Source organism: Cryptotermes secundus, unplaced genomic scaffold (assembly GCF_002891405.2).
Source record: "Cryptotermes secundus unplaced genomic scaffold, Csec_1.0 scaffold413, whole genome shotgun sequence".
NCBI lineage: Eukaryota > Metazoa > Arthropoda > Insecta > Blattodea > Kalotermitidae > Cryptotermes > Cryptotermes secundus.
The window spans coordinates 203,811-220,930 of record NW_019723309.1 but is presented as its reverse complement, the minus strand read 5'-3'; the positions used below and the strand labels follow the sequence as shown (position 1 = coordinate 220,930).

At 38.9% G+C, this 17,120-nt stretch overlaps 1 protein-coding gene across 1 annotated transcript in view; it reads right to left on the bottom strand.

Moving 5' to 3' along the window:
* Window positions 1-204: 204 nt before the first annotated feature.
* LOC111861776 (SID1 transmembrane family member 1) overlaps window positions 205-17,120 on the bottom strand; it is a 32,008-nt gene continuing 15,092 nt past the window's right edge. The window contains exons 8-16 of the mRNA XM_023846616.2: window positions 15,076-15,223; window positions 13,492-13,680; window positions 12,381-12,498; window positions 10,446-10,685; window positions 8,914-9,024; window positions 7,847-7,974; window positions 5,605-5,715; window positions 2,712-2,825; window positions 205-987 (exon numbers count right to left, since the gene is read on the bottom strand). Coding sequence (XP_023702384.1) covers window positions 925-987; window positions 2,712-2,825; window positions 5,605-5,715; window positions 7,847-7,974; window positions 8,914-9,024; window positions 10,446-10,685; window positions 12,381-12,498; window positions 13,492-13,680; window positions 15,076-15,223 — 1,222 coding nt within the window. The 3' untranslated portion in view covers window positions 205-924. The remainder of the gene's footprint in view (window positions 988-2,711; window positions 2,826-5,604; window positions 5,716-7,846; window positions 7,975-8,913; window positions 9,025-10,445; window positions 10,686-12,380; window positions 12,499-13,491; window positions 13,681-15,075; window positions 15,224-17,120) is intronic.

The following is a 17,120-nucleotide window of genomic DNA, read 5'->3' as shown; positions in this document are numbered from 1 at the left end:
AAAGCAGTGTTCAACTCCTGAATATGAGCCCATCTCCTAAAGGAGGCACAGAATTTATAATGGATGCAATATTATATTTTTCTAGTGGTATAATAATACAATAATGCAACAGTGTACTAATCTAAACATTGAAGAAAGCAGTCTTCTGGGATTCGGCACCGTGTATATGTGGTGTTAACCGACGTTCCTCCGAAACATCGGTTAACACCACATATACACGCTGCCGAATCCCAGAAGACTGCTTTCTTCATAGTCACCACCGTGAAAGCCTCAAACCTTACAATCTAAACATTATTTAATATACTATTTTTAAGCACACGTAAATAAACAGGCAATAAATAATATGTACTGACCCAGTAGTTAACAAAACTGGTGAAATTAATTGAATCAGTATAAGGCTTGTAATCTCTGACATTTTGTTATTGTTATTATGACATTTCATGCAAGCAAATAAATTGCTCCAGCAGCAATCATCACTGTCAGAGAATGGAGAAGGGTGCTCAACTGTACAAAACATTTTAACCTATTGTCATACATATAATAATAAAACATAAAATGAAACAGATATAAAATAACTTCTTTAACATAAGTTGCAGTTCACAGCTATTAAAGTTTCCTTCTGTTTAAATTAATGATAGGATATCTGCAAACAAATGATATAAACCACCCTTAGCTTCAACTGTGATAATGTTTTCAATACTCAGACTTAAATTAAACTCCTCAATCATAAAGATACCTGAGGGCAAGTTTGGTACCTACTCCACTGCCAGTAATAACATTTAGAAATTATTAACACTTTAAAAGGGTCATACCCTCATTCAAACAGCAATAAATGTTTAACATTTTAAATTACAACACACATTCAAACAGCCATGTAGGAATCACAGAAGTTTAGCACCATGAAGACCATTCCATTGACTTGATTCAGAAAACTGCTATTTTACTGCGATGAACAAAAACTAAGTCATCATCCAACGTTAACAAAACCTGTGCAAAGAAAAAATAACATTAAGCAAGTATTAAAATAAAATACTCTTAACCTTCATGATTTATTCTGACCGTCTTACAGTGCATACATTTATTCACCTTACTCTTCTCTCTTGCACTACATGTTTCAGCACAAAAGTGCCATCTTCAGGTGCTTTTTGATGTACGTCGAACTACTTCATTGCATGCCCTGTTGTCTTTATTCTAAAATAACTAAAATACATATTTGTCATATACATCGATAAATTTTAAATATTAAAAATATTAAAACTGTTCAGGATTTGTCATCCTTATGTCGTATCTCAATACACGAGTCACACCTATCTTCTTCTATTGGAGTATTCTTCCTACTTTCTTGTGTGTATTGTGCTTTGTGTTGTGTCTTGCTCCTGTGACTGCATGTGTTATACTCAGAATAAATCATGAACATAAATCAGTGCAACAGGACGCTAAAATATAACATTACTCTTAACCTATTCACTGTTAAAAAAAAGTAAAGCTATCCCTGTACCAGGCCGTGAAGGCCCGTAGGGTTGTGAGACGTTGAGGGTCCCACATTATCTAGACAACTGGCTCAAAGATGGCAGTAAGGTTGTCAGCCTTATGCGCCGGCCGTGCTCTACTCCCCAGGAAAATTATTTAATTAATTCCTGGTACTCATTTCTGTTAGGAGGCTGAGTGAACCCCAGGGCCATAGTGCGGCTGGAAGGATTAGGTCAATTGAAAAGAAATCCAATGACCTCAACAAAATTTGAACCCACGACCTTCCGGCTTGTAGCATAGCCCCTCAACCAGTTACCAATGAAAAATATCTACTGTCTCTTCAGCAGTGTTTGTCAGATTTCAGAACTTGGTTATTTAACATTACTTCATCCTTACGCATACTCCTTCGAAATTTTAATTTTAAAACTTGATTGACCTCAATTTACATCTATTAGCAATATGGTGTCTAGTTGTATGAAAGCATTTATAACATAATATTATTTTACATTTGAGAGGACAAACATAAAAGACTAGAGGAGAGAAAATAAACAACAATAAACAGCCAATGTTTGTCTTCAGTGTGGCTATAAACAGAATGTAGTTAGAAATCTAATGACAGCAACTGTTTGGCTATTTAATGGCACTTTTTCACGTGTGTAAGTTACATAGCCTCAAATGACAGTGTGGCTCTAATCAAATGACTAAAAAGGGTATGTGACAGAATGGCTGTGCTTCATCTTAAAGAAGTTTTGTGGAGGAGCTCAGGAAACCCACTGAAAACAAGGGCTCAGGGCCAAATACAAGCCCAGGACCTCCAAAATACAAGGCAGGAGACACCAGTCAGACATAAATAACTAACTGTATCATAGAGCTGAGCCCTTCTTGAGAAGCTGTCAGTTGTGCAGCTACTAAGGAATTTCTCATAATTTTATGGAACCCAAAGGTTCATTACCATGCTCACAAAAGTCTTCCGCTGGTCCCTATCCTGAGCCAGACAACTCCAGTCCATACCACCCTATCCTAAGGTCTTGTTTAATATTATCCATCCACCTATACCTTGGTCTTCCCAGTGGTCTCTTTCCTTCTGGCTTTCCCACCAATATCCTATATGCATTCATCTTCTCCCCCATTCATGCTATATGCCCTGCCTACCTCATCCTCCTTGACCTGATCATTCTACTTATACTTGGAGAAGAGTACAAGTTATGAAGCTCCTCATTATCTACAAATATAATACTCACCATAAATGAAAAGAACATGCTGGTAGCTGATAGGAAGTGCCAAATGTCATGTTTGTCAAAGAAGTCCAAAATCTCGCATGGCTGGTTGTAAGTCCTGGACTCTGCTGGTGTTAGCTGGAACATTATTCATAATGGAATTACAAGTACACGTACCTATATATTACTATATGAAGAACAAACACTGGCCTACACAATTTACAAGGTTAAGAGTACAGAAGCTATAATTTTACCTGCTGTCTTGTAGAACACAGGCTGGGTGAGAGATTTGGGATCGTCATGGCAGTGACAATGGAGATTAGTGCCTTCTGGGATGTGATGCAATAGTGTCTGGTATGTGTTAGTTAGTTATTGGAGAGGGTGGGTTTCCCCATGCACTGAGACCTATAGTGGTCCATTGTGCTTCCCTCTATGATTTCTACCAGTCTCTATATCCTACCGGTACTGGTGCTTACCATCAGTCCCGCCGAGCAAGCGAGTTCAGCCACTTGCTTAGCGGTGTCTATAATGCTTCCCCCCTCTATCAGAGGTATTAGAGACTGCTGTTGGGCAGGAAACGTCCTGGAATTTTGGCTCAGTGATCCCCTTTGGGGATATGAGGTTCTTTTACGTGCCGTAAAGTTACGACACGGGACACACAGCTTAAAGTCCCTCCTGGAGGACTTGTTCCCTGAATTTTTCCGCCCTTAAAAATTCGACGACCTCCGCCGGGTATTTGAACCCGTGTACTACGAGTCATGAGGTGGGAACATTACCTCTAGACTACGGAGGCCGCTAGCCAGCGACTAACCGCTTGAGCTATGGCGCGGCCCTGTGTACAGATTAGGACAGAGGATTACAAAGTGACTGAAGATGAAATAACAAGAATACTTCATAGTGATTTGAAGCGCTAGATTCTGTGTTGAGATCTGTTGCCATGAGAACACTAGTGAAGTCACAGAATCTAACTGAATGTGCAACGGTGAACAGAAAGTGTGTAGAACAGCGATAGCATCATAACTGAGTGTGATTAAGAGAGGTTGTAACCATAGTGCCAATAAATCCAATCCAATCTAGAACCTGTTATTTTCGCCACACATACAACCACACACGTGACAACACACTAATATACTGATAGTAAACAATTTAATGTGGCACTGAAAGAATTCTTTTGACTCACATTTTATAATGTGTTGATGAGCTCATATAACTAAGAAAAGATTAACATTACATGAATAGCATTTTATTGTATAACTTTCATTTTATAATAATTTTATGATTTTATTGTATTTTTATACCTTGTATTATTATAGTGTAAGTATCCAGCTCTACTGTCACACTGAAATGGAGTTCAATACTGTGAGTGCAGTAACCATGTATTATTATAGTGTAACACAGATGTCAAGTACCCAGCTCTACTGTCACATTGCAATGCAGTTCAACAGTGAGTGAGTGCAGTAACCATGTATTTGCCTGATGATGGCTTTAAAAGCTGAGACATGTAGCTAAGGTAATGTTGACCTAGATAGTTTCAGTCTTGTGTTACAACAGATCCAAATAAAGAATTGTAAAGATTAAAGCAATCATGTCTGATTGTAAATTCTGTACATAGTTCTACATTTGTATACACTGCAGCCGACCGCTGACTTACAGTTGCCACGACAGTCACTCGAGCTTGAGTTCTTTCTCTCAGGGATACGGGTGCTTTGGAGATGGGAGTGGAACACACTTCGGGGTAAATCAATCCGGGATCTCCAGAACACGCCGTGGATGGCAGTTTTAATTTAAAATTTCATTAATGATGAATCCGTACATTATTCTCCTAGCTAGCCGCTCCGTCCGCCGACTAGCTACCACTACTCTTAAACACATCTCTCCTCTCTATCTACATTCCAACTCCTGTCTTCCTCCGCCCCCTATAACCGACACCCATCTTTACAAGTCCCCCCAGTTGGCATCCGAAAAACAAGAAAATAAAAAGGGAAAACCAAGGGTCGGGCCCAACATCTGGCCTACATTCGTAATTTTCGAGATGCCCATAAACCTCTGTAGGTCTTCAAGTAATCCAAGACCCCTCCTGGCTCGTCTCGTACACGGCCAGTTCATGGGTTTATGATATGCTGGGAGTAAACAGGCGGCGTTAGGGACAATAGCGGCACCCTTAGCCTAAGGACAATAGCTGAATTACAACTAGAAGGTCCCGGGATGGTATCTCGCCGATGGAGCGTCTCTCACGGTATTAAACAATGCATAAATAGTTCATACTCTTAATTATATGATTTTGACGAGGGAAGTACGGTTACAACACAATGACACCCTTATTTAAGGTTTCTCTGGGGACCAGGAGACTTGAACATTAAGGTAATTTAGCAGTGAGTTTATTGACTTGAAATCATTAAAATCTAATGCTAAATGAGGGAAAATCTTAAATTTAGGAGCATTAAACTATGGATTCCGGTGCACACGTGTACATTTCTATGTGTAGAATATGCATATATCCGTATTATACACATACACATAAACCTTGTCATTGTCATTGTAGACACTGTTATTTGGATATTGGTTGAATTTATATGCACAGTAATTTACAAGGCATATTAATTTGCTTACAAAACATATTTTAAGTGTAGCGTAATTTTAGCCACTTGTATATGTACTATACTAAGGAATTATTAATAGTGTAAATACTCCGTCTGTCTGTCCGTCCATTCATGCATCTATCTATCCACCTACCAACCTACCTACCTTTTAGCATATGTATCAGATAGCTAAGAGAAGAAATAATTTTTTGTTCATGTCAAAGAATCCTGGGTCCTTCTCTAGTTTACTCATTTTGTCTGCACTTATTAACATAGAGCAAAGCAGCTTAATCATGCCATGAAAATCACAACCACATATACTGGGATTTGCTACTAACCGCCCATGATATTGACTTGTTGAAGAAGAAGTAGAGAGCAGCTCCCCATGAAGCAAATGACAGGAGAATGTATACGAGTGGCTGCGGCAAGATCCGTTCCCGGTGGCAAAGCTGTAAGAAACCATAAGAGTATGGAAAATATACATAATATAAGAAAATAAAAGAAGGGGGAGGGAGCCAATTTAACTACTCAGGAACAAAAAATAAGTGAACCTAAACTTAAACCTCTGTTATGGTCGGAACAGTTTGAGTAAGAAGCTATGAGGACAGGAACTGTTCCCATGAGTGTGATAATGCATTATGAGATGAGGGGTAAAAGTAAGATTATGAACACAAAGAGATGTGAGGGAATGGGGAGAAAAATGAAATATTTAAACACAACTACCTAAATCTCTGATGACATAACCCAAAACACTAACAATACTAGCTACAAAGCTCATTACTGGACGCTTTCCTGATGGGAACATTACCTCTAGACTACGTCACAATCTAAATCCAGTTCACATCCTCACAATCTAGATAAAGGTGTCACTGTGCTTAACTAATTAAGTACTACACCATGAAGAGGTATAGGGGGAGTGAATGTATATATACATGTTTTCTTGACCTAGGCATTAATTGGAGGTGAGTGGTCAGCTTCACGCTCAGGCCGCCTTACCCCAGGGAAAAAGCCCCGGGTACTGATTGAACAGGAGGCTAAGTGAGGCCATACCCTTAATTATAAAAATTCCTAACACAATCTTCTTGGTCTTTTAATACATTTTTTTAGATTTCCTTTAAAAATGCTGCGCTCATGCCTTAACTCGCCCACCACAGACACACATCCAGTCATCATGTCAACATCTGATGGGTATATAGACACACACAGTCATCATGTCAACATCTGATGGGTATATAGGCACACGTCCAGTCATCATGTCAACATCTGATGTGTATACAGACACACGTCCAGTCATCATGTCAACATCTGATGGGTATATATACACACATCCAGTCATCATGTCAACATCTGATGTGTATACAGACACGTCCAGTCACCATGTCAACATCTGATGGGTATACAGGCACGTCCAGTCACCATGTCAACATCTGATGGGTATATAGACACACATCCAGCCATCATGACAACATCTGATGGGTATATATACACACATCCAGTCATCATGTCAACATCTGATGGGTATATAGACACACATCCAGTCACCATGTCAACATTTGGTGTGTATACAGACACGTCCAGCCATCGTGTCAACATCTGATGGGTATATAGACACACATCCAGCCATCATGACAACATCTGATGGGTATATATACACACATCCAGTCATCATGTCAACATCTGATGGGTATATAGGCACACATCCAGTCACCATGTCAACATTTGGTGTGTATACAGACACGTCCAGCCATCGTGTCAACATCTGATGGGTATATAGACACACATCCAGCCATCGTGACAACATCTGATGGGTATATATACACACATCCAGTCATCATGTCAACATCTGATGGGTATATAGACACATCCAGTCACCATGTCAACATCTGATTGGTATATACACACATACAGTCATCATGCCAACATCTGATGGGTATATAGGCACACGCCCAGTCACGATGTCAACATCTGACGGGTATACAGACACACATCCAGTCATCGTGTCAACATCTGATAGGTATATAGACACATCCAGTCACTGTGTCAACATCTGATGTGTGTGTGTGTGTGTGTGTGTGTGTATATATATATATACACACACATCCAGTCGTGTCAACATCTGATGGGTATATACACATCCAGTCATCATGTCAACATCTGATGGGTATATAGACACACACCCAGTCATCATGTCAACATCTGAAGGGTATGAATTCCTTATTTAGACCACTGAAATCCACTCCCTTCCTGGGTTAATTATGCACCATAACATGAATATGTATGGAGGAACAGAAGTATAACACCATGCATTTCAACCTTTGCATTATGTAGAGGCAAATTTTCAGCTTCACACCCTGGCCAATTCACCTCTGGGGAAGAAGCCCCTAGTAACTACTGAACAGGAAGACACATTAACTCCAGAGCCACCTGGACACTGTGGAGAAGAGAAAATCTCTTGTCCCTTCTGGGAACTGAATCCCTAATTCCTTCATCATCCAGCCCACAGCATAGTCACTACACCTATCCAAAACAGAAAATCTGAGGCCTTTGGTATGAGAATATGCTAGAAAATATTAATCATACCTTCATCATAATGTAGAACATGCAGTACAGCAAAAGGTTGGCCATAAAGATGGACAACAAATAGGTAGCGAAGTCCTTTAAGTGGTAAAGGAAGCCCACAATAGCCAATGCCCAATTACATACATTTCCTGCAACAATATCACACTCAAAGACAGGGAGAGGAGAGAAAAGAAACACAATAAAGATACCCTCACAAATGCATGAAGCTCAACTATATCTCTTGGCTTATTATTTCTCTGGTTTCTGTTTGAGGGAAAATCAGTGATTACAGCTACCAGTTTCAGAATTGTGAAATTTCATTTAATGTAACATATAGCTGACAAAAATAAAACTAAAACAAAACAAAATGCTACAGTGCACTTTCATTGTAAAACAGAGAAGAACCGCGTCATTATATGCTTGATCACGTTAATATGCTGGAACATGAGACCTGCAGAGAATGAGAAACAGCATAATGAGGAGGAGAATAAACAAAAAATGGGAAAAAGATGATTCTTTATCACCTAACATTAAACTTTCTGTTTGCAGAAATACTAAACATAACAGTCACTGATACAACAGTCCATTAACTTGAAACTGCCAGAAGAATTTAAATGTTTCCTCTGTAATGAACAAAACTGTTACAAATCTGACTCTTACAATCTGAGCACCATTTTCAGGTGACACAAAAAGAACATGCATTGTGGATATAAAATATTTGAGAGCTTGGCTACATATTTTAACATAAATCTAACAAACACACTGTATTCATACTTTAATGAGTTATCTCTTTCATATCGCATGACGACAGAAACGGCATGTAATATGTCTCATCAAAAACATGTAAAATGTTAATGAACCTCTTGTTCTTCTTTCTTTCTCTGACTTATCCACTTTTATGTGGGTTGCCTTATTACTTATTGTCATAAGAAAAAATTCTGTATTCTAAGTTTAAAATATGGTTTCTGGCCTCATTTGGGGGCATATTACTAGAGAAAAAGGTATACTTATTGTTGTAAGTTAAAATGTGATGATGCACAACTATAAGTGGTAAATTATTAATATATTCAAAATATATAACAGCTTACCTAACACGAGCAGTACCATTCTGTTTGGGTAAGCAGGCTTTATACATTGCCAAGGGCTAGCTCTGAGATCATTGTACAACACTGAAGTAACCCTCCTGAACACTCCCGGGTCTGAAAACAAGTATCACAATTTGAAATTCAAAATTATAATAATTGGGTATACTGCACAGTTAGACTGCAAAGAGTGAGTATGTTATTTTAGAAGTGTCTAAAGTTTTAGAAAAACTGATGAAGTCTTCATTAGTCAACAGGTATACAACACATTGTATAGCATAGATCTTCCGTTTAAAATTCCCTCACGTGGAACACTAAAAGAGTGTTCCTTTAGTGTTCCATTTCTGTGACCTGAGGTCAATAACCTGTTTTAAATTACCTCCATTTAATATTTTCTTTAGTTTAGTGTACAGATCCGTTGCTCCCAAAAGAAACCTTAAATGGGACTTACACTTTAATAATAAACTCCACTTTTATGAAACCCAAAGGTTCATTATCACGATCAGAACAATTCAGTGTAGAACCTAACCTGTGCCGGTTGAAACCAGTATACATAGCATAGATCTTCACACCCTATTTTTCGACACCCATTATAACATTATCCTTCCAAAGTCTCTCAATTTTAGAATTCTCAAGCAAAGTTCTCTATGCATCTCTCATCTGTTCCATGAATTCTACATGTTCCATCCATCTTAACCATATTTAATGATTTTAACAATGTTACATGCAAGATACATATCAGCATAATTTTCCCCGTCCCCTGCTGTTTCATCGTTCCTAGGGGATTGAATCTTACTCAGCAGTTTTATCTCAAGCACTCTCACTTTATATTCTGCCCTAAAAGTAAGACATAAGGTTTCATGCCTATACAAAACAACAGTTAAAATAGACTTGAAAGGATTCTGACGATGGTGTATACTGTACTTCTTTTGGCTTATTTTGGACTTCACCCATCGTCTGGTATGTAAAAGACAAAAAGACAAAAAACCACGACGTTTCGGAGATAGATCCAGTCTCCAAAACGTCATGGTTTTTTGTCTTTTTGTCTTTTACATGCCAGACGATGGGTAAGTCGAAAATAAGCCAAAAGAAGAACAGTTAAAATTTTTAAGATCTCAAGATTTCTTTATGGTGAAGATGCATACTATGGCTTCTGGGCTATGACACCAAGCAGTCCATTAGGAGGGTATCAATGCTCCTTTGAAATGTTGGTTACTATCCACCTGCCAGAATACACAGGTCATAAAACTAAAGATCTCACCACACATCAAGATCAGAATAACTACTAACCAAGCTTCCAGTGACCCACACCATATAACCTGATCATTTACAGTTATACAAACTGACAATGTCACTGTTCCCCTAGGAACACCACACATAAAGATCAGAGTAATTACTCAGAAAGCTTCCCATGACCCACATAATACATTTGAGTACTTACAGATAAACATATCATCGTATATAGTAGAGTGAAATCAATTCAGAAGTACATTCCTCTCTCAAAAATGCCACACAACTCAGTCAGACTAACTACTCACCCAGCTTCCATCGGCCCATGTAATATATCTGAGCGCTTAATGCTAGACATGTCACCAGATGTACTACTGTGAAACAAATCCAGAAGTACACGGTTCCCCAAAGAACACCACACATTCCAACGAGAATAACCAGTGCCAGCACACCAAATGTAGTATAAGCACTGGCATTTATATCAGGGTGTCGTGTCTGGTAAATCTTCAGCATGCACATCATTGAGATCACGTACATAAAGCTTGTATCTGGAAGCAAATCCACAATTCACTCCAATATACTTTCAATTCCAATAATTAATACAAACAGCAGTTCTCTATTGCTGTATGGATTTTGGATTAAGATCTTATCATTCTTCCCAGCCTCTCCACAATGCAAGGTGTATGGAACCATTTCCAACATAAGCAACCACAAAATGAATGACTGATGTGAAGAATACACTACAACTTCATGTTGGTTCTTAACCATGATACTGCTATTCTGCACCCTTCCAAAGCAGCAGAGTCTGATCTGAACACACAAAAACATGCACTGATATTCAGCTGATGATGTAACATCTGAATATGAATTCAACAACTTAGTTCCAGAATATCAGGTATGCAGGTTTCTAAATATATTTCTACTGAGAGACATGAACCAAAACATCTTCTGTTTAAACCATGCTAAAAATAAATATGACTGGAAAATATGAATCGGTACCACAATCCGTGGGGGCACGCAGTAGTGTAGTTGGTTGAGGGGCTATGCTACAAGTCGGAAGTTCGGGGGTTCAAGTCCCAATGAGGTCCTTGGATTTTTTTTCAATTGACCTAATCCTTTCCGCCGCACTATGGCCCTGGAGTCAACTCAGCCTCTAACAGAAATGAGTACCTAGAATTAATTAAATAATTTTCCTAGGGAGTAAAGCGTGGACAGCGCGTAAGGCTGACAACCTTACTGCCATCTTTGAGCCGATTGTCTAGATAATGTGGGACCCTTAACGTCTCACAACCCTATGGGCCTTCACAGCCTGGTACGGGGATAGGTTTACTTTTATTACAGTCCATATTTTTTCCAGATATCCTTTGCACTGTAGCATTCTCATTTCTCTGCATCTTTGAACATGTTAACAGTATCTCAATTAAATTCCTATATAACTGTGTTTCAATAATCTGAAGATTTTTAACGTCATTAACATATACATGTGTGAAGTATTAATTAAAATATTAAACCAAGGACAAGTGGAGTTCATTTATCATTGAAATTATTGATCTGGACTGTTGAAACTTAACATTAAATTGGGAAAAAATTTTAAATGAAGAATAAATGATAGTTCTGCTGTACATGGACACTGAGAACTCAGAATAATGATTACAGACTCTTTGTCTACTGAGTCACAAATTACTGTCACGTGTTGGGTAGGTCACGTGACAAATAACTTCACACCATTCTGGATCTAGAAAATTTACTGAACACTCGCTCTTACATTTACACAATTTACAATCTCACAACTACTGCCATCGGCAGTACACAATTACTTCTCCTCCTGGAGTCCCTGCCATGCACTCGATACAACCTGATTCAGCGACTGCTAGATTGCAACTGACTGGTTACTCTGACGAATACTGCTCATCATGTAGCTTCCGCACTGACAACACAGAAAACAATTATGTGATAGCTACCACTGTTGCGTAACATCGTGTTTTCAGGCGTTGCTGGGGAACGCTGCCGAAAGTTGGTTATTGCTGCGTAGTAACCACGGTGTCCCCTGTTACATCACTGTGGGAAGTGCTGTTATGTCACCATGGGGAGGGGACTGAATGTTTACCAAGCATTGCGTAATGATGGAAGGAGTTGGGGTATGTGACGTCACTCGCGAGACCGCAGAGTTTACGTGGCCCCTACTTGCGCCATCCACGTCACATTACATTAAAAGGTACTACATTTCCTAAAATGTTACTTACCAAACTGAAAATTGGACTGATTAGGGCATACATGATAGCAACCACTGAGCACACCCTCCATCACAAGTGCAGCACCCATTGCATAGAACAGCCCATAGTGCTGTGGAATTCCATAGTACTGGAACAATAACAAAATGTTCAAACCTGCAGAACTGTTTTACATCGATTTTAAAACAACTGTGGGGGGGGGGCACGACTGCCTTATTCTACAGCTGCTCAAGTATCAGGCTACAGATGTGGCAATATACTGACCAGTCACACATGTCAGCAGTCATAAACTACTTTACTACTACTACTTACTATTTACTGCTTAACACCACCACCACCACCACCACCACTTCTTTGTTACATAACCCTTCCATGTTCGCAGCTAGATACCACTCCTTGTTGAATGAGAAGGAAGTGCATTATTAATGCTTTCAGATATAGTGATGAAGATTTTGAAAGAAATAACATAGCCCTACTTTAAGATACAATCCCAGCACTAGATTCTATAACATCCTGGCACGACAACCAATGACACTCAAACTCCACACATGAAACAGGCACACAAGGCATGCATTAATCATCATTGTCATATCCTCTCCTCCTCCTCCTACCACTACCACTGCCACCGCCACTGCTGCTGCTGCAGGCACTAGAGTCTATAGTGAACCTTGACCTCTTCTATTATTGCTCTCCATTGGTCCCAATCCTGCGACTTTCTTCCCCAATTTCTAACGACCACTGTCTTCAATCTTCAACTGAATCCAGTAACCTGATAGCAGGTCTGCCTATTCGTCAAGTATCCTCTGGTTTATTGCTGATTATATTCACATTTTTGTAGGAAACCTTAGAGAGTAATATTTTATTATTATTATTTTATTGCAATTGGGTGTTCACCCGGTGGCAGTAGATCTTACACTGATAACAGACAAGGAAAGACTATACATAAAGGGAAAAATACAAAACAAAGTACATACAGTAAACAAGGTACACACAATGCAAATTCAACATATAAAGTCACACAAGGGCCATAATATGTTAAATATGAAGTATTTAAACAAGGTGAAAACTAACTGAACTGGTAATCAGTGGACACATGCTGTGAGAGCATAGGGAAATTCTGTACCTTGTCTAGTCTACTGTCAGACTTCCGATGCATGATATCCCTGTGATACGTCAGCAAAATGAACAGTAGGCCCAACAATATATAGCCAATGTTAGATAACACATGGTTGAAGTCACTCAGCAGTCCCAACGGATGCGCACAAAGGAAGTTGTAGTAGCAGAGATCCTGATTTCCTGTCTGTTTCAAGACCTGCAAACAGTACAGAATTAACACCAATTTCCAACACTGGTAGAAGAGGAAGAAATGATCCTTGATCACAATTTGATGATGGACAAATTATGGATGCATTCACTGAATCCAGAATTCAAATGGCAAAGTGCTAAGGAGCAGTCCCCCACACCGAACTACAAAAATTTGCACGATGCGGTGAGGAAGTTCTGAAAGAGATGCACCTCATACTCTACATTCATCACACACATTCTGGTGGTAATCACCCCATGCCACATTATGACACCATTAAAGGTGCATATTATGTGACACTGTTACATGAAAAAGTGTGACTTGCTGCGACTCAGGCACATCCATAATTGTAGCAATATGGACAAATTTTCCTTCAAGACAATGCAGCAAGCAAAGATTGATTTCACACTGTCAGTCTGAATCTGCTAATACTAATACTGAGGCTGTCACAGATTACAGAATGGTGATTGACCATGCACCTCAATGGTGGTAAGGGAAATGCAGTAACCTTGGTGAAGATTACATTCCACTGGGATTAGATGTGGGTATTCTGTGATACACCATTTTGACTGATTCATTGAGTCTGTAATCTGTAATAATAACATATACAAAATTTCTAACATGCTTCTTGTTCATGCAGGTATTAACTACAATATGGTACCTAATTTTGGTATGATATTAAGTATAAATGTCTTCATTCAAGGTCTTATTTAACCCCCATGGTGTTTGTGCAAGTGAAAGCACCCACTTTCAAGACAGCAGTACCTATGAGGAAGATTCTGTTACTGCCAGTGATAATTACAGATGCAAATGATGGTCAGATCATCATGGGCTCTGAACCATGAAGTCTAGTATTATCATTCCCAGATTTAAGGTTTCAGCTGAGGAACGGTCTTCATATTACACACAGATATCTCATACCCAGATCTAGGTACTGCTCAAACCTAGGACCCTCTGAATAAAAGTCTACTGCGAACATGTAGCACAAAAGAGCATGTATGAATATACACAGTTCTGGTCAGAAAATTTGATGCAAAGAAACCACTTGAGAGATCATCATCAAAATGGAAGGATAATAAGAAAATAGATAAAGTAATGGTGGTACAATAGTTATGTCTATTATAGTGACAGTCTTAAGTTCAGACTTACAGGTCTTAAGTATCTGACTGAACTAGTCAATAGGCAGATACTAGCAGCTGAATCCACTAAACCAATCAACAGAAACTGATGTCAGAGAAAAGATCATATAAACATCCATGAATTAATGGAAGACCTTCATGATGACACTGTTGAAACTCTGCGTTCCATAGCAACAGTAAATTTCTGACTAACTACCACCTACTAAAATAAGATCCAGTACCATGGAGTTATTCAAATGTCATCAAAATCACAAAAATAATTTACCAGCTGATAGGTTATTACAAGCTGCACAACTGGCAGAGAATAGAACACAGCAACAGTGAGCAGGTTCCAAAGGTACAGCTGTGATTTCTTGCGCAGAATTCGTGAGTCCTTGCGTGCCAGGTCCATAAGAGTTAGAACAGTTTTTGTTCTGTAAAACAATACATTATGGAAATGAACAGATTTCTTGCAAATTAAGGATCAAATACAAAAAATTATGCCTTCCATTTATACCAACATGCATGCTATTCAATCACATATTACTATGTAACAAGGATTTCCAGGAAGACTCATGATGGCTAATTTGCTTCAAATGCTTTCATCCCCATTTCATTTCTTGGAGGCTTTAATAAATGATACACTACTACATGTTATAAATTTACTGGTCTAATGAGTATAATTTCCATCAGCATAGGCCTCCACTACTTAACATATTCTGAACACAAACTAAGAGCTATGTTACATTTTTACTTTTGTAGTTTTCAATATACATATAACTGTTTCATACTAAATTCATATATATGGTCACACCAAACTCTACGAGTCTTGCTAAAATTGTTTGAAGTTATCGTTCCTCAAATAGGAGAGAAAATACACATATAAGGTGGCTACATTGTTACTGTCCATTCTAGAGAAAGAACGACACAGTCCAGGCAGAATTCACATGGCCTGTCTTCCTCACAGACCTACAAATCTTGTGTTGTTAATGCTGTACTTAAGTACTTTACGTTCATAATCTGACAACAGAATGCAATTTAACTCATGAGTTGGTCGTGTTAGGCTTGTGAGCTGATGACCTTAGGATCAGATATCACTTCAGTTAGTACCCTTTTAACAGCTTGTTCTTGTTAAGTGAAAATATTGCACGCTACAAACAAAGTAAAAAAAAAGTAAAGCTGTCCCTGTAACAGGCTCTGAAGGCCCATATGGTTGTCAGGCTTCGAGACTCCCACATTTTCTCTAGATAGTCAGCTCACAGATGGTTGTAATGTTGTCTGCCTTACACACCAGCTGCCCTTTACCTCCCAGGAAGATTTCTGGTACTCATTTCTGTTAGAGTCAAACCCGGGCCCACAGTGCAGCTGGAAAGATTAGGTCAGTTGAAAAAATCCACCTCATCAGGACTTGAACCCACAACCTTACAGATTGTAGCATAGTGATTCAGCCAAATACTACCACATGCCCTGCTGCAGAGTATTAATATCATTTGGGGGGGGGTTTCATTATGCAAGTACAGATTCTGACTATGAATTTCTCAGATACAATAGCAATGATTGGCACCATTCTCATATTTGTAACTGCTGACTTAGAACAACATTTCATACATAATTTCTACATATGTTTTAATCTGTCTTCATACCAGACCTGACCTGACCTGGGATTCAACCCAGCCGCCATTCTGAGAAGCCACCGACTAAATGCCTGAGACATGGCATGGCCTCACTGACTCTCGGCATTCACCTATTCCACACCCAACTTCTTGCTTTCTTAGGTCTGAAAATGTGTTAGCAAAATTGCCAATCTGGAATCTGACTACAAAAATACTATAAATCAAAGACCACAAATTTTTGCAGTAAAACATATGTGGACCAAAATGGTCATTTCGAATTTTATAAATGACAAAAACTTACTTATTTTTTAAATAAAACTAACATGCATTTGTGGTCCAAAAAATTAATCCACAGACTGGACATGCCATCTTTAGAACCACATTTCCTTCTATCTCTTGTAGAATTTTAGCTTATTATATATTAAAGGAGACCACCTCTGTGGCCTAGTGGTCAGCGTTCCTGGCTACAGATCCAGAGGTCTGGGTTCGATTCCCGACGCTACCAGATTTTTTCTGAGAAGCAGTGGGTCTGGGACAGGGTCCACTCAGCCTCGTGATTATAACTGAGGAGCTATTTCAAGGAAATAGCAGCTCTGGTCTAGAAAACCAAAATTAATCACCATGGGGATTCATTGCGCTGACCATGAGACACCCTCTATCCACAAAATGTTGGCACTAAACTTCGCCAAGAAGCAGCGGTCGCTCAGTCGGTATAGTT